The sequence below is a fragment of the Cololabis saira genome, chromosome 16 (genome assembly GCF_033807715.1).
Source record: "Cololabis saira isolate AMF1-May2022 chromosome 16, fColSai1.1, whole genome shotgun sequence".
Lineage (NCBI taxonomy): Eukaryota > Metazoa > Chordata > Actinopteri > Beloniformes > Belonidae > Cololabis > Cololabis saira.
Window position 1 is genome coordinate 25,556,578 of NC_084602.1, and position 26,419 is coordinate 25,582,996.

Below are 26,419 nucleotides of genomic sequence, written 5' to 3' on the forward strand. Positions count from 1 at the left end.
CATCCATAAAAGTCTGACATGAAAATGATACAAGTGAACCAAACGTCAATATCGAAATAGCTGCAGAATCCTTTCCTGGTCATTAAATTATAATAAAAAGATTGTTTTCACCTTTAATATCAAGAGCTGAAAGGTTTAACAGTATCTCAATAGATGTTTTGACGTTGACCTTGATTTTATTAACTTTTCATTTGAAATCAAGTCAGATTTCACACTTTATTTAATCCATTTTGATAATTTAGTTTATTCTTGATGGTTTTAATGTTGAAGGTTTTTCTTTACAGGTTTAGTTGGCAGGAGGCCCGATATATACGAAGGATCACCTTTCAAAGACTGCTAGTCTTGTTTTCTTTGTTTTTATTCAACAATTCTCAACATAAAATTGTTAAGAGTTTAGGGATTTCATAATTTAGCCTCCCGCGCTGGGATAGACGGGGCGTGAAACCTGCAGCTTAAGCATCATATTAAAACTTCTGGAAATCCCTGATCAGACGTAGGAACACATTTGAATTCATCACTTGCCCGTTGCGGGATTAATGAGGTATTCTTGAATTAAAAGCCCCAGTTCATCACAGGCTTCACAAAGTTAAATGGAGCCTGTTTAACATTGACTTAGCTCCAGTTATCCTCGTACCACAGTTTAAATTATGTACACCTCATTGAACTCTGATCCTTTTTCCAACAGATCATTGCCAAAAACTTTAAGGGAAGTGTGTAAAAGTATTTCTGTTTCTGATTAAACCTCATGACAGTTTTTACAGTGGAAGTGTGATGAAGCAACTCTGCTGTGTACGTGAGGCTGTTTGGAGATTTTATGAACTGTGACATAGCTACATAAGCAAACGGCTAACATAAGACTCCCACATTTATTTCTTCTGAGTTGGACTGTGAAGCATTTACAGAAAACATGCAACGGTGTCCAATTAAAACAAGATAGAGCAGTGAGAGGGAAAAAAAAGAAACGCAGGAATCTCTCCTATGGAATATCGTAAAGCGTCTGAAGCGGCGTCGAGCACGTAAAGGAGAGGGCTGCACGTGCAGCCGCTTTGATCTTTACCTGGCCTCTTCCTCACCGTGCACACTTCATTTGTCTGCTTCGTGTTTGGGTTCCACCGAGGATTCTTGGTTCTGTCTCATTAAGTTTTCTTCTCCCCCAGCACGCTCAATTTCATTTAACCCGAGTGCCCCGCGTGCAGCCGCCCCTGCAGTCGGGCCTCGCCGGGCCTTTGCCGGGCCTCGCTCGCTCGCTGCAGAACTGCTGTGTCGTACTCTAAAAACCGGCCGCATCAGCCAACAACATGCACTCCGCTCCTGTAATATTTCTACTTGGGAAACACAGGAATGCAGAGTTGCTTGTCCAAAATATTCCTACGATTCTCACGGCTGTTCATGGTTTGGTAATGGCTCTTTTTTTTTTCCTACTTTCTTATAGCTGTCAGTGAGGAATGCTGGCCGTGGGTGCTGCAGTAAACCCTCTCACGCCAATGGCATCATAACCTTGATTACAGAAGTGGAGGTGTTTGCGTGCGTGCGAGCGCGACCGCTCTGCGCTCGCAAATGAAGAGAGAGGGCAGCTTGATTTGTGTGCGTCCGGGCGGCATCTGTTTCGAGTGATGCTCGGTGTATCTGCTTGTTTCACATGCTCGGAAAGGCCGAGAGGAGAAAGTTTGCGGCTTGATTTGTGCAAGCTCTGACATGATGACCCAGGGTCAGCAGAGGGAGCTGACGGAGGAGAGTCTCCCCGTTCGTCATGCCAGACCCCGCGGGCAGCTGCAGCAGAGCTATCTGTGACGGCACGTCTGGCCCGCCCGATCCAAACATCTCAGTCCTCTCCCTCTGACTTCTGCAGCGTACAAGAATGATCTACGGCACGCTCCTGTTTTGAGCGCCCCGGCAATATGACACATCGCCTGGGAGATGAGAAGCAGGCTTGTTTTTTCTCTGTTCAAGCTGGCCGTCTGAGCACCGTTCACTTCCACGTGAACGTGTCTTCGATTAGCGCTGCAAGAAGCCACCTAGCATCTGGAGGTCAGAGCCTATCTGGGTGTCAATGGGACGGAGAGACGGAGAGCATCCCGTGAATCATGGCCCCCTTTTATCAACTTTCTGACAGGCTCGGCCAGAAAATGTCTTTCATGTTTGGGTTCTATGCTCTTTGAGCTGTATATTTGTGTGTGTGTGCGTGTGTGTGTGTGCGTGTTACGGAGGGTTTGGAGCAGCAGCTGCCTTGCTCCTGGCCGTCTCCGTCTCCTCTGGCAGGGTTTCCCCTTGTAGGTTGTGGAGGTCAACGTGATAATGGAGTCGCCGCTACTGGCGGCCCAGCGGGGTGGACTCTCTCCTTCCAGCTCCGTTTCTCGCCTCTTACTCTACGATGTCCATCAATTTCTATGCTTGTCCACATTTAGATTTATTCATCCGGCGTTCATCTGCGTATATCGGGCCTCCGTGTGCTCATTGATGCAGTTTAAAACCCCAAGGCTGCTCACCAACATACACTCTGACTGTGAGTCTCTGCTGTGCTTTCTCCCTCCAGCTTCCAGGACGTGGCGGGCTACTTCGGTATAAGGCCAAAGTCCGGGGAGAAAGAAGTCACCCCGAATCACGTCTTCATGCTCTGGTACGAGTTCTGCAACGACTTCAAGAACACCTGGATACGGCAAAGCAAGAATATCTCCAAGGAAAGGTGAGCTGGATTGGAGCACAGGTCCAGCATTAATTTCTCTGTCATGGAGGTTTAGTTTACTCCTCAGGAGGAATAAGCATCACAGTTATCTGAAATTCTTTAGTCGAAATGAAGAAAGATTGATTTTGGCAATAGAAAATGGATGATTCAGTACTTTTGGAGCTTGAACCCACACTGGGGCTCTAAAATTGGCCTATTTTGGCCTCAGCTGTGCGAAATTCAATACTTCTTTTTTCAGACGTTTCTCTCGTCGTTGTTCGGACGTCAAGTCGAAGCTTCTGAACTGTTGACTTGTTGCTTTAATGGCCTCCTCTCTTCAGAGTGTGTAAACGTAAACCGAGGCCCGAAACGGTCTAAAGCTACATTTCTTGTCTTTGTCAGCTCGGATAGGTCCTTAACACCTCTGGACATCATGTCAAATTAGCACTAAGTGCACAGAGGTGATGTGCAGATGCTGGGCTGTAATTAAAGCAAAGAGGGAGGCCATCAAAGAGGAGGCAGATGGGGAGTAGCTGAAGCCGTGCTCCTGTTTCTGAGGGACTGGGGGCCTGAATTTATGGTCTTTCCTCTGACCTGAGGCGTCACGTTGGGGGGGAGGCATTCCTCCGAGGGACTGCAGACCCTCCTGGCGGCCGCCTGGCTTTACAGGCGAGCGGACAGGGGCCCGTGGCTGTTTTTAAGAGGCTGCGCATCAAGGAAGGACTGATGAACACGATAATGATGCTGGACGTGCAGCCCGACGTGCACGGACGACTTGCGGCTCCGGGAAATGCTGCAGAAATCCGTCGATGTCCAAACAGACATTTTGCCTCTGTGGCCCATCGTCGCACTCTGGGAAAGAAAAAAGAAAGTTCTTTGTCTCGGTCTGGGACCCCGCGCGCATCTCCACGCACATGCTCAGTAGCTCTCAGGAGTTTCACTGCCTGCCGAGGATCCATGTGTTGTCTCTTAATTGTAATCTTGTCTCACGTTACTCACAGCTGATTGTGTTTATGTACAATTAACTTTATTTTAAATGGCCTTTGCGCCGTCATAAAAACCAAGTGTTTTTTAAAAGCTCCCTCATTATCTCATCAAGCCACTGTCCTTCTCTGCTGCTTCTCACTTAAGAGGCGTTCGCTGACCGCAAACTGCAGAGGATCTGCGTGAGTGCGTGAGTGCGTGCATGTGTGCGTGTTACTCCAGTGAGATACTTAAATGTCTTACTCTTGCAAACAGCTCAACTCACACACTTTAAAGGGAGGATTATCTCTATATCTGCGTTACATAAGCACTTTTTCCCATGTGTTCTTGTGGTTTTCTAATGCAAAGTCCTTGTGGGTGTTTTTTTTATTTGCATAGGTTGAAAGAAGCTCAAGAAAACATCAAAAAGATCACGGCGGAGAAGAGAGTTGAGACTAAGAAGATCAATGCCAACAGTCTGGTGAGGAGCGGCTCCACGTTCTGCTTCTCTGGATAATTTCAGCATTTTGAGTTACTTTTTTTAATTGTTTTGTGGTTGTTGCCAACAGAAAGAGAGGCTGAGGCAGAAGGAAGCCGGCGTGTCCTCCAGCTGAGCTAGACGGAGACTGACAAAGCGGAAGGAGGATAAGAAGAAGGTGAAGAAGCTCGCAGGCCCCGTCCCCGCCGCATTCACCACCTGCCACACGATAACATAATAAATCCTCACCAGACTCGTCATATCTCCGCTTAACTAACAGCCCCGGACACCCCCCCCTCCTCCCCATTACCCCACACTCCACCACCTTTTCTTCCCAACCCCTGCAGTGAGGATGCATGGCTGACACGGCCCCAGTGATGGGAGTCTTAAAGGCCAAAGGTTGACCTCATTCATCCAGCGTGGCGTGACCTCTAAGTGCCCAGCTTGTGAAAGGTCTCTGGGGTTCAGCGGGATTCTCAGCGGTGCCAGCTGACGCGTCAACAAGGCTCCCGCTGGATCGTTAGGGCGCTGAAAATCGCTCCTTTCCCCCGAAGTTCATCGGACAGGATACAGTACGTGCTGAGCACACCCCGAAATAGTCGCGCTCGGAAACGCCGGAGTTGTTGCGGGAACAGATACGGCTTCCTGGCGGCGTCTGCTGAAAGGCAAATCCCTGTTGACAAAACAGATCTCTGCCTTAAAGCCGGAAGTTAGCAGCTCCCAGTGTCCTCCTGCTGCAGCGAAAAGCTTTTCATTCACCACGGCTCATTAGAAGTCTTGTAAATATGTCATGCAGTCAGATCGGAGGAGCACGATAAATGACCCAAAGTTCGCTTCATGCGCTGATGAAGACATGTTGAGTTTGAACTGCTGTATATATTAGTTGTGTGTGAATGCGTGGAGGTTTATCTGGTGTGTGTGTGTGTGTGTGAGTGTGTGAGAGACCTCTCGTGGGTGACGGCCACAGGAGAGCAGACACCAGTGGAGCCCAGCAGGCGGGGGAGCATGTGCTCTGTGATTTAAAAAAAAAAAAAAAAAGAAAGTAATTGCACTGTTTGCCTTCTCGTGTCTCGCCGAGTTTTAAGCACCTTCCCACTCTTGTGGTAGCCGTACGCCGTTAACCACGCCGTTAACCACGCTGTCCCGGTAACCATTACCGCGTGCACTCCTCCTCCAGCCGTCCTGCACTTTCTTTCTTTCTTTTTTTTTACACTGCTTTTCCTATGCAAGAATATATTTACTAAAAGATGTGTATCAATTGTATTGCATGATGCAATCCTGTTAGTTTTATTTTAAAGAGCGAATAATAAAGTTGAGTTTTATGTACTAATGGGCAAATGTAACTGTCATCCAGCCAGTCTATCTATGTAAAAAAAAAAACAGAAAAAAAACTTTAAGCTGAAAGCATTACTTCTGTTGCTTTTTTTTCCTTTTTTTTGAGGTTTGCTGAATTGTAACTGAACCGACTGGAGAGCGTTCTGATGAAATGTACATGTTGCTCACGGTGTTACGTGAGTGTTTGAAGATTTGAAATGGAAATGTATAAAGTGCGAGAGTTGCCTTTTTGAGCTGTTTTAGGTAGTGAGAAGAAGCCATGTAAGATGTAATACCTCAGACGGACGACACTGCAATATTATCCATAAAACTGCACCTTGAATAGCTTTTTTTACCCTCTAAAGTTCTTCGCTGGTGCCATTTATTTTTTTATAAAAGTCAAAAACTGCTCTATTTTCCTTCGAAAAAGATAGACGAACAGAACTGAGCTGATATTGACCATGGAATTGTTGCGGCCTCTCGTGTGTGTGTGTGTGTGTGTGTGTGTGTGTGTGTGTGTGTGTGTGTGTGTGTGTGTGTGTGTGTGTGTGTGTGTGTGTGTGTGTGTGTGTGTGTGTGTGTGTGTGTGTGTGTGTGTGTGTGTGTGTGTGTGTGTGTGTGTGTGTGTGTGTGTGTGTGTGTGTGTGTGTCCTCAGTAGCGCTTACGTAGGTGCTCTGTGATTTTATGGAATAGTTTTACATTTCAGAAATAAACTACTGGGTGCTGAAACAGCCATTTGGGTAAATGTTGGCACTTTGAAAGATGTTTGACCACTTCTGTTAGGCCTGCATCGTGTAAACCTGATATTTATGTTCAAAGTCTGATGTGTCAAAAGGGGTTTGAGGATTCCTAAAGCTGCTGGGCAGCTCCCTAAACTAAACACCAGAATGAAATATGACTGTCGAGCCTTGTTTTTTGGACATCTAAGCTTGTGTCTGGAAATCTCCTGAAATAAAACTGATCATTTTAACATGAGGAACTTCTCGTGGTATTGCTTTCACAAAACAAAGTACTAAATGAATGAATTTGCTGCATCATAAAAGATACTGACAGGCATTCATTTTCTTTTTGGACGAAGAAAAAACCTTTGAATTTCTTCAAGAGACTTAATGGTCTCTTAAACCTGTGGCGTTTGGGTAATAACAAAATAAATCCTACAAGTAAGGCTAGAACAGTTTTTGTACTTTGTTGGGTACCAATATATTTACTCAAAACGGACTACTTTTTGGATACATTTTTTTGTTCCAAGCTTTTAATACACAATCAGTTCCAGATATGCACAATATTCCAGCATCAGTTTATTAAGCGTTCAGATATAATTTAAGGAATGAAAATCAAAGATCATTTTACATTTCAAAACAGTTCATTACATCTCCACACTAAACCAGCTCTGTACATTGTCTATAAAGTAACTAAGGAATCTTTTTCTCTCTTTAGGCTATTTAGAGTAAAAAATAAAATAAACATCAACAAAAAAAAAAACATTTTACTGATCAGTTTCGAAATTCACAGAAATCAGTGAGGTTAACCTTGAAACGATTCTTGAAACATCGCAATAAAAATCACATTTTTTTTTGTTTTCCATTTTCAAATGTTCATTCATAAAATTCCACACGGTGGAAACGTCCAGTTCTACAAACAAATGCGTTAAATACAGCATCGGACAGGACAGGAGGGGTTCCCATTCACACGGGGTTCGGTCGGAGCAGTGACTTGTGTCATGAAACCGGGGCTCAGGTCTGTCTCTCTGCGTCGGTGGTGTGGGTTGCGAAGCCGTGCGTAAAACTGTGCCAGTTCCAACTCTGCGTTTCCGTGCAGTGATGAGTGTGTTTGGTTCACACGTCGAGTAAGTTAAGAAGCGTGTTTGTGTTTTTGCGGTGCACATCTCCAGATGGAGACGGACACGTGTTTCCTGGGACGCTCACTCTCTAGCAACGAGCCTGTCCAAGAACCAGTACTGGAGTTGAGGAGGGATGAGGGGGGATGGCATCCCCCCTGAAATAAAAACCAAATCCAAATCATCCCCCCTGTAAAACTGCCATCCCCCCTTTCCATCCCTTATGTCATTTCATCAATGAATGTGGTTTTACTGCTATTTCAACATTTAGAAACATCACCAGAAAAATAACACCAGAAAAATGTGACAATTCTCCCCTGTTTCAAGTACATTTTCACTTGAAATAAGTAGGAAAATCTGCCAGTGGGACAAGATTTATCTTCTCATTACAAGCAAAAAAATCTTATTTTAAGTGAAAATCTACTTGAAACAGGTGAAAATTGTTTTTTCCAGTGATGAGTCTTGTTTTAAGTGTAATGAGATTTTTTTTAACTAAAATGAGACATTTTAACTAGAAATAAGACAAATATTCTTGTTAAGATTTTGAGTTTTTGAAGTGATCCATATTAATTATCCTGTGAAGGACAGTCATATTGATAAGTTCAGAAAACTGTTTTTTATTGTTGTTTTTATGTATTTGATGTAAGCCCAGTGGATATTTAACTGCTGCTATGTCATCCCTGCAGTATTTCTGCAGGTGTTTTGGTCAGTGCTATTATTTGTAATATATTATATTATTTGTAATCAGCACAAATTATCTGTCCCCATATGATAAAATCCACCACCCCCCCTGATTTTCTTTTACAACTCGAGTACTGCCAAGAACGATAAGAATACAGGCACACGCACACACGCACACACTCTCTGCATGGTGGGTGTTGTAATGCGTGTGTTAATCCAGATCTATGGAAATACAGCGGCACTGCTTCACGCGCTGGATGCGCTTCTTCTTGGTGGGCGGCTGCTGGTCCGGACAGTTCAAAGTAAAAGTCATGGTGGTAAAGCGTTTCGGTTTGCAAAACGAGCAGGACTGGAAGGCGCCCTCCTCCCTTCGGATGTGTCTGGGGATGTAAAACGAGTTGCACTGTCCGTAACAGAAGCGGTTGATGATGGTGCGGCTCACGCAGCCCTCCTCGTGGATCGTCTGCTTGAGCGGCTGCGTTTTGCACCAGTCCCGTTTCAAATACTGGCGCTCCGTCACATGCAGCGCTTCCTGGCTGGACTCCAGCACCTCGTCTGCGGGCGAGGACGAGCCCGGCCTCTGCACGGACCCGGAGCCCCCCACCTGCGGGGGCTGCGGCTGCTGTGGCTGCTGCTGCTCCGATTCGTTCGGGTTGCTTTTGTCTGGATGAGGAATGGCCCCTTGTGTGCCTCGGTTTCGTTTGGAATCCACGTCACAGGACAGCAGGCTGATGATGATGAAAACCATACCGCAGACAATGCGCGCCGAGGTGGCCATCCTTAGGGGAGAAATAACAGAATGAATCACCTGTGCAGCTCTCATCTCCGGTAGGGCGCACTTTTACGCAGCGTAAAAACGCGCAGGTTTTTACTTTGAAACTGCATTAAAATTGGATTAAACTGACAAACTTGTGTTTCAATTGAATCAAACAATTCACTTTAAGCCAGTTTTGCTTCAAAATTGTATCCATTAACCCAATAGTAAAACAAATTTACAGAATGATCCACGGCACGCTCCTGTTTTGAGGAGAACGCGTATAGGTAAAAACGCGTCTATAGGCTACTGCATTACAATTGGATTAAATTTGAACCAAACAATTCACTTTCAACTAGTTTTGCTCCGAAATTGTATCCATTAACCCAAAAGTAAAACAAATTTACAGAATTATCTAAGGCACGCTTCTGTTTTGAGGAGAACGCGTATAGGTAAAAACGCGTCTATAGGCTACTGCATTATCCTACAATTGGATTAAAATTTGAACCAAACAAATCACTTTAAACCAGTTTTGCTCCAAAAGTGTATCCAAAATAAAACTACACAAGCAAAAATGCATGCATATTTTCTGCAAGGACGCGCGTCGTCGCAGAAAATATGCATGCATTTTTGTGATGCACATTTCTAAATCTCAAATTGCACAGTTCCGACGTAAACTGTCAGAGATTAAAAAAAAAAAGACATCATAAGAATCCAAATTCACTCAACTGTTCGAGTGTCCACTCCTACAAGCGGGATGATGGGATGCTGTCAGTCCTCTCGTCACCTGTGGAGGTGATGCAGCTACGGCAGTGTGTTCGCTGGCGGGGCTGCGGATGGGTGGGAGACTGCGCGCTCCATAGACAGGGGGCAGGCCAGGGGTTTAATACAAATTGCTTCAGCGCCGGACTGTCTCCCCTTTTAAATGCCTGAGATGTGCACAATAGTTATTGGCTAAGCACGATGTCGAGAAAATCAAGACTATCCGCCCCCTCAACACTTCCCTGAACTCACTTGAAGAAAGCAGACAGGCGAGGAACAGCGAGGTTACGCAGGAAGGGAGGAGGAGGAGGAGGAGGAGGAGGAGGAGGAGGAGGAAGGGGCCAGACGGACTCGGGGTGAACAAGCCCTAAATTGTTGCGCACGTGGAAAAGGGGAAAGTTATTCTATTAAGGCTGTCATATCGCAGCTTAAGAATGGTAAATTTGCCACTTTAATTACTGAATTATGGTTCTGCGTTAAATCGACGCAGAGCCTACGCCGTAGGGTACGCGGCGTCACGGTCCGTACGGTGTGCGTCGCCGCGTATCCTACGCCGTAGGCTCTGCGTCGATTTAACGCGGGACCATAAATCATGCTTAAGGGGGTCGCAAAGATCAGGAGAGGACAGCGCATGCGCAAACCACCTATGGAAGTCATTGTGTTACACTTTAAAGTTTCCTAATCGCACAGATGTGTTGATCCTATCAACTATTGCATAAATTCACAAATATTTATCTGGAGAAACTGATCTTTGCTGATGGTTTTCTAAAGAATAAATACATTCATTCATGGAAGGGGGGCTGGCAGCCCAAATGACCTTAATGGCTTACAATGGATGCATGGATCCTGTTTGATCCTTTTTGAATATAGAATATATGAGCTCATACGTCATCTCAAACTCGGTGTTCCTCATCAGCCAAAGCAAAAAGTCAGCATGCTCCCATCTGTGCGGCAACAGAAGATCTAAGAGGATGCTCTGTTCCAAGTCCAATTTATCCTCAAGCTTCTGTTTGAAAGAAGGGAATAAATCTGTACAACTTGTCTAATATTTATATATCAGATGTTTATCACATGCTCAAAGGCAGTTGGGTTGTTTATTTTACCACCGTTTGGTCTAGTTTTTTCATGTGTACAGGAAAGTTTGTTTTAAAAAGGATCTTTTGCTAAATGTATCAGCATTCAGAATTGTGTTCAAAGACATGCTGCAAATATTTAAGCTTTTGTTTTTTTATTTTCCTTTCTTTTTCCATCCAGCAGCTGATGGCAAACAGATTATACCTGAATAAAAGGGATCTAGTCTGAACATTGAACTTGGCGTGGAGTTTACAGTATGGATTACTGGCCTTGTTACAGTTTAAACCTGAGCCTAAATAAACGAGCAGCGCCGCCAGGAGCAGCTCCAGGGCGCCCCCTTGTGGCTCCACGCGGTCACGCATTCACCCAAAGAAGATCCAACCACAAAACTTCAACTGCAGGCCACTTTATTTAGTCTGAGGCACTTTCACCAGGCAAAGCATTTTCCTGACTGGACGTTTTGAAATTAAAGGATTGCGATAGATGACATACTCACATTGTTTAGCTCTTTCTGTTCCATAAAAATCTATTAAAAAAGGTGCTTTTTTTCTTCATGTTCATGTTGCAAGGCAGGAAAATATTCAGTATTTCAAAAAAAAAAAAAAGAAAAGGCAATGGCTTTTATTTTCAATTCTACTTTTTCTCTAAACATCTATCAGAAATGCATAAATAAAAACACAAAGCATTGCCAGTCACACCTCCAATCGCATTGAACATAATTTGGCCTTTACACCAGTCTAACAAGACCAGTTATGTCACATTACAGGCCGATGCGTCTTATGCAAAGCGTTTCAACAACGCCCAATTAGGTCTCAAAACATCACGCACAGCATCTAATGTTGCTAAATAATAAATTAAGACCCTGAAAATGTACGAGTTGGAATGTTTAATATCTTGTAGTCTGACCAGAAAGAAGCTGCTTAGCAAGAGAAAAGATTAAAAGGGGGAAAAAAAGGAAGGAATATCCACTACAAGTCAATGGGTTTGGTGGCAGACAGCAGTCTTCCTTGGTTGAGAGGGTTTCTGGGAGAACCTCTGTAATGGCTCATGTCTTTCTCTGTAACCTGCTGCACAACACACTTCTGGGCTCCTGGTGGTTCTGCAGCAGAGAAGTCCATTTTGCTCTTTGGTTGGACCTTGTTGGTCACGTCGCCCAAAGCACACAAGCTGAGTTTTGAAGCCATGGTGCTTTGCTTCCTCGGTGGGACCGGAGGGGGGTTCTTCTTAGGGAGCGTGCCGCTGCGTAGTTCCACGTGCGTCCGTCCCGGTTGAGGCTGGAGCTTCGGCAGAGGGGACAGGCCGCTCTCCAGACTCACAGCCTTCGCCACATGGCCGCCGCGGGAGGCCGTGGAGTCCGTTCTCCTGACGGGCCTGCTGCTCTCTCCCATGAGGGAGTTGATCCTGCGGACAGTCTGCCGCACGGGGGTGCGCTGAAACTTGAGGGGCTGCCTGATTTGGTGGGGTTTGGATCCTGAGGGAGAACGAAGGGTGAGCTTGTTGAAGCGTTGGATGTGTTCTGCCACCCGGGGTTCTTCGGTTTTCTGGCCGCACGGTGAAGGGAACGGTTGGCTTTGGACTTTGGTAGGAATATCCGGGGAGGATTCTAACATCTCATGTAATTCTTTGACTGGAGTAGTCATTTTAGTCGGCGTTACGAGCTGATCTTTGACTTGGACCCGCGGTTTTCCTGGAGTTGACTGCAGTCTGGGGCGGACTCCGGGTTTGAATTGAGCCGGACTCTGGATGTCCAGAGCATCAATAAGCTGGCTGCAGTTTCCCAGCATGCTGCCGTTAATGCTACTGAAGGGGGAAGTTTGACCACTTTTACCAACCGGAGTACAGTTACCACTCGACTCAAAGATTACACTATCAATATGCAAAGGAGAGAGCGCAGCAGTTTCAGTTTGGCCGAAAGTAACGGTCTGTTCACTGACAATAAAACTCTGCACAGTTGGGTAGCAGATTTCGGCAGCCACATTCAACACTCTGACTGTGGGAGTCTCGAGTGGACAACAATGGATGCTGGCTGATGCTTTTAGTACATTCTCCTCTATGAAGCTACCAGAGTCTGGAAAGTCAGCCTGGAGGTCGGCGCCGGGCGCCGTTGAGGCCTTCCTGTTCTCCATCAGAGCTGGACTGGCTCGTCTCAGATTTTCAGTGATGGAGTGCTCGCTCTCAAGGCTCTCGGCACTAGAAGCACAACACAGCTTCATTGGCAGGCTGCTCACGCCTGGAGACTTGGATACGACAGGCTCCGACACGTAGCCACTCTTCAGACACGTGTCCACGGGGGTGTCTGTGAAGGACCCTCCGCTGGAAGACTTGGCTCTTACAGGGGTGTCCCCACCCCACGAGGTCCGATGGGCACTTCGGTCACACTGGGGCGACAGCAAGTTGTCTTCAGACTTGCTGATGTACTTGGAGCCTAGAAAACCAAGGACCATTAGTATGCATCTCCATTTAAAAGATAACATTCGTAACAAACGGCGGGGACGTACGGTTACTATACTCGGTACTCACCCTTGGATTCAGTTTTTCCTGCGTACACTGATGGACTGAACTCCATCTCTTTGGTGAATAAGAAGCTGGTGGTGCTCTCCTGTGTGGCAAGCCGCAAGCCGATGGACCCAGTTCCCTTTACCAGTAGCATGAAAGGAGAAATGAAAGATGAAAGACCCTTCCAGGAGGATTAAACTTAAGTGTCATCTTGTTAAAAAGGACCCAACAGAAGTAACCCAAGGAGTCATATTAATATGTTAATATTGAGTTAGTTCCTTATAGGATGATAGTAATCACTAAGAAATGAGAAAATCATTTTTAAAACACTTTATTAAGCAAGTGACATACATGAAGGTACCTTGCATCTCAAATAGCTCGTTCATCTACCCAGAGACACCAGTATTTTTTGCACTTAATGCTAATATATGAAGATACTTGCACTTGCTCAGTGTAGTAAACAATAAAAATACACACGGGAAATATCATATGCCTTTGTGCCATAAGGATATATTTAGATATAGTTTATTTAGAAACATTACATAATAATAAAAAGTAGAACAGATTACCTTTAAAACCCTGCACGTATTTCTTTAAATGCACTGAATAAAAGTAAATGTAAGACTGTTATGCAATAACAAAGTGCTGCCGTGTACCATTCATCTCATTACACTGCTCGTGAAAACACGTTTTTAAAACTGTTCATTGCATCGCAAGGCTACATGCACTTAGCGGTTCTGTTTTATATATCGATCCAGATAAGTGGTCGGGTTTTATCGGGCCTCCACACTTACAGCGTCTTTGCTGCTCCTCCCCAGGCTGAACCGCAGGCGCAGAGACTTGCGCGGAGCTTCTTTTTTGTTGACTTTCGGAGAAAAGCAGCCAGATCGTCCAGATTCAACTCTGAAAAGGAAACCATTTTTTTTTTTAAACCAATTAGAAAAATAAACCTGGGGGTTTCTTAAACATTGAAAGTTATTATTTTAGCAAAACGTTTCTCTTTCTTTAAATGAACCCTTCAAAATCAAATGCAGAATGCAGGGATTAAAGTAAAAAAAAAAAATTTTTGAATGAAATTTTTTTTTCAGGCCAGTTCATATTCCCCCGCCATCTATGCACTGCACCTATTATGAAAAACAAGTTTTTTTCTTGCTTTAACATATATAAAGTGGTCTCCCCTCAGCCTGCCAACTCAGAGAAGGAGGAAAGCAACCAAATTCTGCAGTGTCTGTACAGCCGCCCGGATGAGCCGTCCAGTGTCATGTGGCTTCTACGAGCCGTTCAGATTCTGCGCCCGTCGTTATGTAACGACGGGAGTGATTTACATAGGTTGACCTCACGCCCACAACTAACTCCGCCGGCCGGAGCTTCCGACATTTTTTCGTAGCAGTGTAATAAAAAATCTAAAAAAAATTAGAATATTTTATGAAATCAATAAACAATTCAATCATCAAAATGATAAATAAAGTTTTAACATGTCTTGCTTTGCATGTATTGAGACTATGTAATATATTAGTTTCACCTTTTAAATTGAATTATTGACATAAATTAACTTTTACACCATATTCTAATTTTCCGACCTTCACCTGTAGCTATATTCTACATCTGGGCTGATGTGGACGTACAGTAGCATAGGAGCATAGGCTATTTCAGTTGCTATATGGTTGTCTGTCTGTACAGTCGTGCAAGTTCAATGCTATTAAAGCACTTTAGTGAATTTAGTTTTTCCATATAAAATAAATACATTTCTATGCCGTTTAGAAGTTTTGGCTTTTTTGGCGACTGTGCTGCTGAAATCAGGCGTTCCTTATTTCTATTTCTGAAAGGTGGCGACCCGAGAGGCGACCCGCCGGGGGGCGCCGCAGCTGGTGGGATCCGCGAGAAGGGCCCGGCACGCGTCCAGAGTCGCCGCCACCGACCGCCGTACCTGATCCCCCTCGCCGGTCCGCCTTCCACGCAGCGCCGGACACCGCCCCGCAAAAACCCCCGCCCGACAAAGACCCCGCGCTCGTCTATTTCTGATTGGCTAATACCAAGGCTCTGGCTCGCTTAATTGGTTTACAACAGCGTCAGTTTAATGCCTAAAGGTTGATTTATGGTTCCGCATTACACCAACACAGAGCCTACGGCGTAGGGTACGCAGCATCGCGCCCCGTACGGTGCGTCTCGCTGCAGGTTTCTGCATCGATTTAACGCAGAACCATAATTCAGGCTTAACATGATAACGCACGTGCAAATGTTTTTTTGTTCTTTCTTTTTTTTTTCCTAATTTTCAAACTGACGGAAATCCGTCTACAGACGGAGAACTTTAATCCCTGAGAATGTGTGGGAAGTACTTCAACCTGTAGCACACTATGTTTTTATCTGTTTTTTACATGTGTGTGTGTGTTTGCACAGGGAATGTGCGTCATTGCACTGAACTTTCAGTGGAAGTCTGTGAAAATGTTCTGTTACACTTCCAGAGGAGAGAAACTTTAGAAAAATGGTGAATTCTGAATGTTGGAAAACAGCGTTACCTGTTGATAACATGTCTGTTGCTCTGTCTTTTGCTCTTCCTCCTCACGGAGGTAGCGGGTTGCCTTCTAGACGTCCCCGCTGACGACAGGGTATTTCGGGAAGAGTCCAAGACCCCTGAAGCGCTGTGGACTGGAATACACAGGAAGAAAATGTGTAAACTTAAAGAGATTTACAGAAACCAAAAAAACAATGGATCAAACTGTCACCAGTACCTGATCCTGGAGTGGAGGTCCCGCTGAACAAGGCGCTGGGGAGTAATTCTAACCCGAGGTTCTTTTTGATGGATCGACGCTTCTTGTTTGAAAACCCAAAAGAGTGGACGGATTCCGAGGGAAGTTTTCTCTTGGTGGATGGAGTTGCAATCACAGGAGTTGCAGAGGAAAAGACTGACAGAATTACGAAACCATTAATCTCTTCAAACACGTAGAAACAAAGAAACAGTCCAAACTGATTTTGGGGTTGATCATTCATGCAAATGACAGAAAAAAACCGACAAAAGAAAACAGAAGCCAAGATGGCAGGCACGACTTCATTCCTCAGAAGACAGTTTTCCTTTGTTCATTATCAAAGTCATGTGAGGAGAGTTCACTTGAATCACAATAAATTATCAATTAAGTGAAAAAGAGCTGGAGGTTTTTCTGTAGCACACAAGATATGCTCAGTCTCATCATGCTTTTTGACATAAATCCCGTCTCCTGTGTCCAGGATACCTACCAAGACCGTCTTCCTGGGGGACATTTGTGGGTGTTCTATTAGTTTTGATCTTACTCAGTGCACCACTGACCACATCTGAAATTTGAGACAAACCCAAGCATACAAACAGTATTTACCCTTTTGTTTTTAACCTGGTTTTAAGGTTACGTTATTCATTTATGGTCACAGTCCTTTTTCTTTCTTTTTTTTTTTTTAACTTGGATATATTTGATGCTGGTGCCAGCCCAGTCTCTCCAGTCAGCATCTGGTTTAAAAATGTGTACACTGCAACTTTAAATCAAGCAAATCAGTTGTTTCGTGATAGCGTTACCTCCAAAGCTGCGTCTCTGTTTCCTCTTCACCCCTACGTTTGGATCGAGCTCTTCAAGGTCATCGTGAGTGAGAGACGGAACGCCTGGCTCACAGCCCATCATGGCGGGAATCTTCTCCTGAAGAAACTGTGGTAGCACGCCTGTAAAATACACCGAGATGTGGATTCAGCGTAACAGTTTAGATTCAGCATAAGAGTTTAGACAGACACGCGGACAAAGAACGGGCGAGACGCCTCAAGTCCTACCGAAGTTGGAAGCGTTCTCTATGAGGCACTGCACCGTGGCTGCCTGGAGTTTGAGCCGTTTCTCTGTGGCGGCGTTTATCTTCTCTGTCATATCTCCACAGTGGAGGAGGTTTGGTGCCAAGATTACTGACAAGTTGCTGCTGTCCATTTTATTTTCTGCACTCCTGTAATCAAGCGAGGGAAACAACATCCATACAAATATTATTTAATTATGATAACATGTAAACGGATAGTTAGAAATATCTATGTTGAGTCCGAATAATCTGAAGATAATATAGAAAGTGTAAAAATAAAGCACTCAAATGAAAAGTAAATACCTCAGAGACACATTGTGAAGAAAGTCAAAAAAGTAAGTTAAGACACAAATGTTTTTGTCTGGCAGCACACAAGACAGCAGGACAGTGGCAGACGTCCTCTCCTCCTCCGTGGGGAGCTGCTGGGCCTTGAGGAAGGCGTCCTGCAGGTCTGTGGGTAGCGCCGGCTCTGGAAGCTCTCTGAAGAACTGCTTCACCAGACCCGCCACATCGCAGGGGAGAGCGGTCGACAAGCACTCCTCTCCCACCTCCAGCTTCCCCTGGAGAGACAGAATAAAACCGTTGGCGCAAAGAACCACCACCCACTGCAAAGCATCATCAGCTTCAGCAAACACTCACCCTGAGGGCTTTCAAGCGAACGACGGAGCCCGATTTTCTGAATAGGCCCTCTGTGTCAACATGTGCCAGCAGCTTCATACATGCATCAACCAGAAAGCTGAGGAAACAGTCAAATACCATTAAATATGAAACGTACAACAGGGACAAGAAATGACTTGTCAGCCAGGGGAAAAACTACAACTACTACTTACCTTGGCACCTTTCCACATTCCATATTATAGTACGGTAAGCTGTCCAAGGACACACCAAAAACCTTTGCCTGGGGAAATTATTTAAAATAAGACATTATTGTTCAATTTAAAAAAAAACTAAGATGCTACAAATCATAAGAAATACCTTCAAGGTGTTAATCTGTCATAACCTATTAGCACAACTATATAACTTGTGTATTTATCAGTTATTTTCCTTTCACCTTTCTTAACTATAATTTGATACAACTAGAATTCACAAGCATATCTTTCATAACCGGTTGCCAAGCATTCCTCCGCTTGAGCAAGGTTGTTATTTTGGCTTTCAACCTCAACAACCCTCAGTGCTTGTTTTCTTCACAGTTTGGGCCAAAGTTTGAGGCAGTTTGTTTTCACTCTGTAGATTTTCAACAGGACCTTTTTCTCTTGTGAAGTTTATTCAAAAAAGCAGAAGTTCAACAGTCCTTACAGAGGAGAGTCTGTTGCAACAAATCTTGTGACTCCTATGCCACAATTTCAATGTTAGGAAGGAAAGAATTTCCAACTATTTTATATTTTTTACTTTTTATTCCTCTTTCGTTGCATGTGTGTGTTGTGTGTACTGCTGCTGCACAAAGCAAATTTCCCCACTTAGGGAGGAATAAAGGACAATCTAATCTAATCTAAGAAAGAAAAAAAACAGGGACATTAGTGCTTAAATTCAGATAAAAAAATAAATAAAATCCACCTACTCAACACTGCAAAATATCCAAGTTCAATTTTGCTGTCTACAGGACTGTCTCAGAAAATTAGAATATTGTGATTTTCTGTAATGCAATTACAAAAACAAAAATGTCATACATTCTGGATTCATTACAAATCAACTGAAATATTGCAAGCCTTTTATTATTTTAATATTGCTGATCATGGCTTACGGCTTAAGAAAACTCAAATATCCTATCTCAAAAAATTTGAATATTCTGGGAATCTTAATCTTAAACTATAAGACATAATCAGCAATATTAAAATAATAAAAGGCTTGCAATTTTTCAGTTGATTTGTAATGAATCCACAATTATGACATTTTTGTTTTTTTAAATTGCATTACAGAAAATAAAGAACTTTATCACAATATTCTAATTTTCTGAGACAGTCCTGTACATGTCAGCTTTGTATTGACAACCCTTGAGTTTCATGGGACACCGTTCCCCTTTTGTGGCTTGTTGAATGTTGCTTTATTTTGCTCACAAAGAAGTTTATAGTGTGAATAAACAGCCACACAAAGCGCCCGCAGCAGCTGACTCTTTTGTGAGGGCGATGCTGTCAGGAAAATGTTAATTTACCAGCAGACAAAAGCACACTCGAGTATAATGTTGATGCAAAAAGTGCAAAGCGTCAGAATCAATGCAAAATGCGAGGCCAATACATGCTGATCACAGGTAATCGATTTGCAGCAGACTCACCGAGTACGTGGCTGTTGGTTTGCAGCTGGCTGCTTTGTTTTTGTTCCAGTTCTTTGTCTTGATGCCATATGCTGCACGGAGCTGCTGCACGGCCGCCAGGCGAGTCACATTTTTCTCCAACACTTTCATTTTATTTTTCAAACCTGCCCTGCACTTTCAAAAAAAAAAAAAAAAAACAACTCCACTATCCTTTTCTGTCAGACTTGTCTACGGTTTTCTGCCAGGGATGGTGTAAAAGGACATTCCCGGACACTTGAGCCTGCAGCCCAGCCTGTTTAATCACTCTTTACAAAAACCTTCTCATCCTCCCGTGAAACCTATTATATTATTATATTATCTGCTCACGGGTCACTCCAGCACAGCAACCGGTTAACGGATCCAGGATAAGTCCACTACCCAAATAAATTGACGACTTGACTGAAGCTACATTATGTACCGATCATCTACAATATTTAATCTTTCCGCATCTGCAGCGTTAGCCACCTACGCTAACAAGTTACATTAGTTTGTTAACAAGTCCTACTCGGAAAAAAAAACAACCACAAACTAGATCCGTGCTATTTCCGGACTTCAAATCGTTGCTTAACAACCTGAGTCGGAAAATGTACAAATTAGGCTGATTTAAATCGTTAACTATCTAACTGCATTGTGCCGAGTCTCGCTGGTTTACTGGTAGACTGTTTCCGGAGTGAGATTCAAACAGCGGCGCTGCCGCGTCCTGCGCGCTGATTGGACGAAACGCTACCCAGGGTGTGTGTTTGTTTTAACCCCCAGGCTCGCCTGACGGGGCGGTGCGATGTTGGAATGCGGCGTTGTAAGTCTGACCTTTTAAAAAAAAAAAAAAAATGTATGCGTCAATCATTTCCAACAGTCCTTACAAAAGTCAATACAGTACGGTTTACCTTTTGTTTGGTTCCAAGTGCACCATTCTAAATGATGGCCTGATGATATAACATCAAAAAAATCAGGGGGGTTGGTGGATTTTATCATATGGGGACAGATAATTTGTGCTGATTACAAATAATATAATATATTACAAATAATAGCACTGACCAAAACACCTGCAGAAATACTGCAGGAATGACATAGCAGCAGTTAAATGCAGACTTCTGTAAGCTTTAAATATCCACTGGGCTTACATCAAATACATCCAAACACAACAATAAAGAACAGTTTTCTGAACTTATCAATATGACTCTGTCCTTCACAGGATAAGTAAAATGGATCACTGCAAAAACTCAAAATTTTAACAAGAAAATTTGTCTTATTTCTAGTTAAAATGTCTAATTTTAGTAAAAAAATCTCATTACACTTAAAACAAGACTCATCACTGGAAAAAAACCAACAATTTTCACCTGTTTCAAATAGATTTTCACTTAAAATAAGTAAAAAAAATCTGCCAGTGGAACAAGATTTTTTTGCTTGTAATAAGAAGATAAATCTTGTCCCACTGGCAGATTTTTCTACTTATTTTAAGTGAAAATTTACTTGAAAAAACTTGAAAGGTGAAAATTGTCAAATTTGAAATAGCAGTAAAACCATGATTTGGACTGTTTTTATTTCAGGGGGGATGCCATCCCCCCTCAAATCGAGTACTGATTATAACTAGAACCAAAATGTTAAGTAAAAAGAAAGAAACCCTTAAAGATAGAACATGATGGAATGGCATAATGTCAACTAATAAATGACTCAGGTATTTAAAGAAAAGTCACATCACTCCAAAATTTTTGTTCGAGGCATTTGTTCATTGATGTGAATTAATGGGTTTTTGCTGTGATTTGAAAAGAAGAAATTAAATACTGAAAGAACAATCTGTTAAAAGCCACCTGTGGACAAGTGTTGCCAATTAGAAAATGGGTTAACACTCAAACAATGCACCTGGTTTGTCCAATGTATTTGGGATGTCCACATCAAATAAACAGAGCTAAAAAAGACATACCTCTGCAGCTCTCATCAGTAAACCTCATGTGATATTCTACAAATGACAAAGTTTAATGTGAGGTTTCCACAAGTTTCCTCATGTGTGTTATGCTTTGGTCAAAATAAAATTTATACATGCCCTTTCAAGAATGTATTTACAACCTTTGACATAGCAACAGGTTTTGCATATGGCATTAGCCAAGTCGACCCATTATCCTCACTTTTGCAGGGTGTCACTCATTTAAGATTTGTACTACAGCTTTGTGCTGCAATGCAAATGTGGATCTGGACACAAGTTATACTTAATAACCTCTGAAGTATATTTTTGCTCCATGAAAGTATCTGCAGTAACTAAATAGTACATGGTCTACACTTAAGCCTCTCGTGAGCTCAAACGACACACAAATCTGACTGTAAAATACTTGAACTTGGGCATTTTCTTTCTTTCTGTTTACCTTTGTAATAACATTTTGTAATATTGTGCCTCATACCATTCATGATGTCTCTGTCTATATGTGCTGGTGTGTGCATCATCATACCCATTTCATGCCATTTCATTCATATTCCGCTTCTTGTTGAATTTAATTTAATCTTACTCAGAGGCCATCTGCTCCTGCAATATCAAATCATCCAGACCATGTACAGTTTCGTTGGAATCTACTTCTGAATGGTCAAATGTTCATTTTCCACGTTCCCTTGCTCATGTTTCATGTTTTTCAGTCACAAAACAGTCCGTGAGATGTTCTCACAAAGGCTTATCTTTATTACAGTAGGGCATATACATATATACACAGGAGACACAGACATCCAAATGCATGGTTGACTACAGATGGCTGTGTGTTTAGAAGCATTTCCTGTGGACGATGGAGGGACCGGCTTCATCGTACTCCTGTTTGCTGATCCACATCTGCTGGAAGGTGGACAAGGAAGCCAAGATGGAGCCACCGATCCAGACGGAGTACTTCCTCTCAGGTGGAGCAATGATCTAGGGAGGGAATAAGCATGATTTAAGTGTTATTGACATTATATACGCTTCATTAAATGTGATAACTTAAACCCATTGCCACTCTCTCACCTTGATCTTCATGGTGCTTGGGGCCAGAGCTGTAATCTCCTTCTGCATACGGTCAGCGATACCAGGGTACATAGTGGTGCCACCAGACAGCACATTGTTGGCGTACAGGTCCTTACGGATGTCAATGTCACATTTCATGATGCTGTTGTAGGCGGTCTCATGGATGCCTGCAGACTCCATACCTAGTGGAGAACAAGCAAAGAACTTGATGATTTTGTAACTGAGAGAAATATTATAGTGGGGAGGCAAACAAATAAAATGTAAATGTAGTCAAAGCAGATGCTGAACTCACCGATGAAAGAAGGCTGGAAAAGGGTCTCTGGGCAACGGAAACGCTCGTTACCGATAGTGATGACCTGTCCGTCGGGCAGCTCATAGCTCTTTTCCAGGGAGGAAGAGGAGGCAGCAGTGGCCATCTCATTCTCAAAGTCAAGAGCCACGTAGCACAGCTTCTCCTTGATGTCACGCACAATCTCACGCTCAGCTGAGGGGGCACAATGGTCGATTATTCTCAAAATACTACATCCACACCAATATCTCAAACAGTCAAAAGAATGGTGCTATCACCCTACCTGTTGTGACAAAGGAATAGCCACGCTCAGTCAGGATCTTCATCAGATAGTCGGTCAGGTCGCGACCGGCCAGATCCAGACGCATGATGGCGTGTGGCAGAGCATAACCCTCATAGATGGGGACGTTGTGGGTCACACCATCTCCAGAGTCCAGCACAATACCTTCGCAAAGCAGATAAGACCAAGAGTGGGTCAGGTGTGAATGCTCCAGAGGCCAAGGAAACGTGAGTCATCTTCAAGTATTTCTGATATCACAAACTGCATTTTGCTGCTGCCGTCATTGTGTCCATACTAGGAATGGGCGATATTTTACCGTTCACGATAAACCGTCAAAAAAATTCCCCACGGTAAGAATTTGTCATCTCGCGGTAAAAACGATAAATTCCCGTTAATGACGTTTTTGTGTGAAGATGATTTATGGAAGGAAGGAAGGAAGGAAGGAAGGAAGGAAGGAAGGAAGGAAGGAAGGAAGGAAGGAAGGAAGGAAGGAAAGAAAGAAAGAAAGAAAGAAAGAAAGAAAGAAAGAAAGAAAGAAAGAAAGGAAGGAAGGAAGGAAGGAAGGAAGAAAGAAAGAAAGAAAGAAAGAAAGAAAGAAAGAAAGAAAGAAAGAAAGAAAGAAAGAAAGAAAGAGAGGGAGGGAGGGAGGGAGGGAGGGAGGGAGGGAGGGAGGGAGGAAGGAAGGAAGGAAGGAAGGAAGGAAGGAAGGAAGGAAGGAAGGAAGGAAGGAAGGAAGGAAGGACGGACGGACGGACGAAAGAAAGAAAGAAAGAAAGAAAGAAAGAAAGAAAGAAAGAAAGAAAGAAAGAAAGAAAGAAAGAAAGAAAGAAAGAAAGAAAGAAAGAAAGAAAGAAAGAAAGAAAAAAGGATAAATTCCCGTTGATGAGGTTTTTGTGTAACAAACATGGCGGATCTGAGAGCGAGATAGATTTATAGTTACAAAGGTGGAGTTGAATTGGTATTTTTTTTATCGTCATTTTTATCGTTACCGGGATAAATGCCAGAAATGATCGTGATACATTTTTTAGTCCATACCGCCCATCCCTAGTCCATACTGTTCAGAAGAGGGCCTGAGTGTATTGCAATTACACAAATTCAGGGTATTATACATGAAACAGTTACTGACCGGTGGTACGGCCAGAGGCGTACAGAGACAGCACAGCCTGGATGGCCACATACATGGCAGGAACGTTAAAGGTCTCAAACATAATCTGCAAGAAGAAAAAAAACAAGCAGAATGATTAAATAAAAAAGATCTTGACTCCACCCAAGCATGTGTTAGAAATGAAATTCACGAGGCTCAAAGTACCTGAGTCATCTTCTCCCTGTTGGCTTTGGGGTTCAGGGGGGCCTCAGTGAGCAGGGTTGGGTGCTCCTCTGGGGCCACGCGCAGCTCGTTGTAAAAGGTGTGGTGCCAGATCTGACGGACGACAAAAGAACAGCTGATGTCAGGCCAGAAACATAACAGGCAGGTCTCGAGAAATAAAGCCACCGATCTAAAAATAAATCATCTGGTTATGATTGTTAGTCAGGTTGTAAATTCAAAAGAATGCAGAAGGTCAGCTGCCATGAATGGTGCAAATGAGTCTCCCTGTCAACACAGACCTTCTCCATGTCGTCCCAGTTGGTGATGATGCCATGCTCGATGGGGTACTTCAAAGTCAAGATACCCCTCTTGCTCTGAGCCTCGTCACCTACGTAGCTGTCCTTCTGACCCATACCCACCATCACACCCTGAGGAAGGAAGCATCAGAAAAAACATTAGAAACCCTTTTTTAACTTTTATCACACATGCCTCATTTAGGATGGCGTTGGGTTTAGAGCGTACCTGGTGGCGGGGCCTTCCAACAATGGAGGGGAAGACAGCACGGGGAGCGTCATCTCCGGCAAACCCAGCCTTGACCAAGCCAGAGCCGTTGTCGCACACGAGTGCGGTAGTCTCATCGTCGTCACACATGGTTAGGTCTTACTGGTGGTGGTCTAAAATTTGAGCAGTGTAGGATGGACGCACAAAGAAAAGAGTGTTAAGGCTGGAGAGCAGAAGCAGCTGTGGAACATGTCACAAATGCCTGTTGTTGTTACAAAGTCCCAGGCCTTTTCCGTGGAGGTGCTGCAAACTTGATATAATGACCTGTCATTTCAACACCCAAGTGACTGACGTGCATTAAGTGTTATCCAAAAAGCTTTGGCAGACCTGCCAACAATATCTGACATCTCTTCTGAAGGCATTATCCCCTGCAGACACTATCACAACCCACCTCCGTGGAAGCCATTTATCTCGTGCTAATTAAACATGCCATTGGGTGCTATTCTGGTCCTAAACTTGTACAATCACTGATAGCATATCTCTACTGCCAGGATTGTTCCTGCGACTTCTCAGAGCTGCTGAGGTAGCACCAAAAACGGACATAACAGAGAGATCTGAGATCTATTTTAGGGTTCTAGACCCACAATGTGCTTAACAGGATCAAATAAGTGCCACAGGGATCTCCAGCTATTTCAGGTCAGAAGCGCCAGACCAGCACCCGTCTGTCTGCATGGTGACACTTTTGTTTACAACTGGGCTCTCTGCCCCAGCTGCTTGTTAACTTCATGCTGTTCATTACTCATAAATATTCCTTTTATCCCCTCAGATTTCCTACTCTACTCTGAGAAAAGCAAGAGCAAGAAAGTTAAATGTTACCATGATCATTTCTTAGGGTCACTCTCAAAACTGCAGTTTTTTCACAGGAAAAGTGCTTTAAGTCTAGTTATCACTACCAGCAACAGCAGCTTTAACTCTCTCCTGCATAGCAGGACACCAAATACAATTTCTTAGACATGAATGCATATAAAACTACAGTCGTTGATTATTGCAATACAATTTTTTAGACATGAATGCATATAAAACTACAGTCGTTGATTATTGCAATACAATTTCTTAGACATGAATGCATATAAAACTACAGTCGTTGATTATTGCAATACAATTTCTTAGACATGAATGCATATAAAACTACAGTCGTTGATTATTGCAAAGCAATCAGCAGCCACTGCAAGACTAATCTCAGTGATCCAGAAGGAAGAGGTGTGCAGCGTACTCACCAAGGTGCGCTGGTGCAGAGATGCTTCCACTGGGACGAAGGCTCGAGGTGAGGGAAGCCCCTTAAATAAGACCCACGCTGGGTCTGGGGCACCGGCGGGGGGTGGAGTCAAAGGTTCAGACACGACCAAATAAGAGCTTCCAACATAAATCAACAAGCCCCATGAAAAGTTTGTTTTACATACATGGATGGTGTTATTGCTCTAAGAGGAATCTAATAAATTAATTGAAGGTTTTGGCTTATTTTTGGAAACAGAAAATGCAAAGTCATGTTTTGTTAAATCAACTTTTTGCCTCTATTATAATATGAAATATTATTTTATAGTATATTCAACTATGTCTGAAAGAACCAAGAGCAACTTCATGCTTTAGGACATGTGCATGATTAAATATGTTCTTTTAAGTAATCATTTGTCCCTTTTTGATATGCATATATTTGTCTTAAACCATATTTGACCCCACAGCAGGAAGGAAGACATAAGCCACAACCCATAGAGGCATTAGCATTCCCATAGCCACCTAGAAAGCCTACTAAGTCGGCCCACTTAATGCAGTGTCACTGGTGTCTTGTTAAGGAGATGAGAACATCGTATATCCCTGTAAACCTGCTGGCATGTGCAGTGAGCCCCTTCAGCGTGGGGAACAGCTGATGGCAACGCCAGGCATGTGTCTCTGATCTGA

General features: G+C 43.4%; 4 protein-coding genes across 6 annotated transcripts in view; 1 reads left to right on the forward strand and 3 right to left on the reverse strand.

Annotated features, from left to right (window-relative positions):
- Positions 1–6,384, forward strand: part of LOC133462783 (formin-1-like) — a 58,628-nt gene extending 52,244 nt beyond the window's left edge. For both annotated transcript variants that reach the window (XM_061744223.1, XM_061744224.1), the window contains 3 exons: positions 2,534–2,683; positions 4,025–4,106; positions 4,195–6,384. In XM_061744223.1, the coding sequence (XP_061600207.1) occupies positions 2,534–2,683; positions 4,025–4,106; positions 4,195–4,239 (277 nt within the window). In that variant the 3' untranslated portion in view covers positions 4,240–6,384. The remainder of the gene's footprint in view (positions 1–2,533; positions 2,684–4,024; positions 4,107–4,194) is intronic.
- A 280-nt stretch (positions 6,385–6,664) lies between these two features.
- Positions 6,665–9,639, reverse strand: grem1b (gremlin 1b). Its single transcript, XM_061743262.1, has 2 exons — positions 9,420–9,639; positions 6,665–8,715 (listed from the first exon to the last, which is right to left on the reverse strand). Exon 2 carries the CDS (start codon positions 8,712–8,714, stop codon positions 8,148–8,150), a length of 567 nt encoding a protein of 188 aa, XP_061599246.1. The 5' UTR covers position 8,715; positions 9,420–9,639; the 3' UTR covers positions 6,665–8,147.
- Positions 9,640–10,923: 1,284 nt separating this feature from the next.
- On the reverse strand, positions 10,924–19,781 carry arhgap11a (Rho GTPase activating protein 11A). Of its 2 annotated transcripts, XM_061744225.1 has the most exons (12): positions 19,093–19,781; positions 17,654–17,721; positions 17,463–17,559; positions 17,127–17,383; positions 16,810–16,973; positions 16,564–16,704; positions 16,254–16,328; positions 15,752–15,925; positions 15,539–15,668; positions 13,817–13,925; positions 13,047–13,161; positions 10,924–12,951 (listed from the first exon to the last, which is right to left on the reverse strand). In XM_061744225.1, exons 1-12 carry the CDS (start codon positions 19,219–19,221, stop codon positions 11,495–11,497), a joined length of 2,916 nt encoding a protein of 971 aa, XP_061600209.1. In that variant the 5' UTR covers positions 19,222–19,781; the 3' UTR covers positions 10,924–11,494. The 2 variants fall into 2 exon arrangements, with proteins under 2 accessions (XP_061600209.1, XP_061600210.1); XM_061744226.1 differs by lacking the exon at positions 16,254–16,328.
- A 1,971-nt stretch (positions 19,782–21,752) lies between these two features.
- Positions 21,753–25,872, reverse strand: LOC133461939 (actin, alpha cardiac muscle). The gene is made up of 9 exons (XM_061742966.1): positions 25,741–25,872; positions 24,485–24,636; positions 24,262–24,390; positions 23,966–24,076; positions 23,783–23,867; positions 22,660–22,821; positions 22,380–22,571; positions 22,088–22,269; positions 21,753–21,997 (listed from the first exon to the last, which is right to left on the reverse strand). The coding sequence occupies exons 2-9, from the start codon at positions 24,611–24,613 to the stop codon at positions 21,854–21,856; spliced, it is 1,134 nt and encodes a 377-aa protein (XP_061598950.1). The 5' UTR covers positions 24,614–24,636; positions 25,741–25,872; the 3' UTR covers positions 21,753–21,853.
- Positions 25,873–26,419: the final 547 nt, after the last annotated feature.

Bases quoted from the DNA above. Each gene is read 5' to 3' on its own strand.
- arhgap11a (XM_061744225.1), bottom strand. From the start codon at position 19,221: ATGAAAGTGTTGGAGAAAAATGTGACTCGCCTGGCGGCCGTGCAGCAG. The intron at 17,722-19,092 runs GTGAGTCTGCTG...TAATTTCCCCAG, and splicing joins AACCAACAGCCACGTACTCG to GCAAAGGTTTTTGGTGTGTC. The intron at 16,705-16,809 runs GTAGGACTTGAG...TGTATTTTACAG, and splicing joins AGAGAACGCTTCCAACTTCG to GCGTGCTACCACAGTTTCTT.
- LOC133461939 (XM_061742966.1), bottom strand. From the start codon at position 24,613: ATGTGTGACGACGATGAGACTACCGCACTCGTGTGCGACAACGGCTCT. The intron at 24,077-24,261 runs GTCTGTGTTGAC...GTCGTCCGTCAG, and splicing joins ACTGGGACGACATGGAGAAG to ATCTGGCACCACACCTTTTA. The intron at 22,822-23,782 runs GTCAGTAACTGT...TGCTTTGCGAAG, and splicing joins CGCCTCTGGCCGTACCACCG to GTATTGTGCTGGACTCTGGA.
- grem1b (XM_061743262.1), bottom strand. From the start codon at position 8,714: ATGGCCACCTCGGCGCGCATTGTCTGCGGTATGGTTTTCATCATCATC.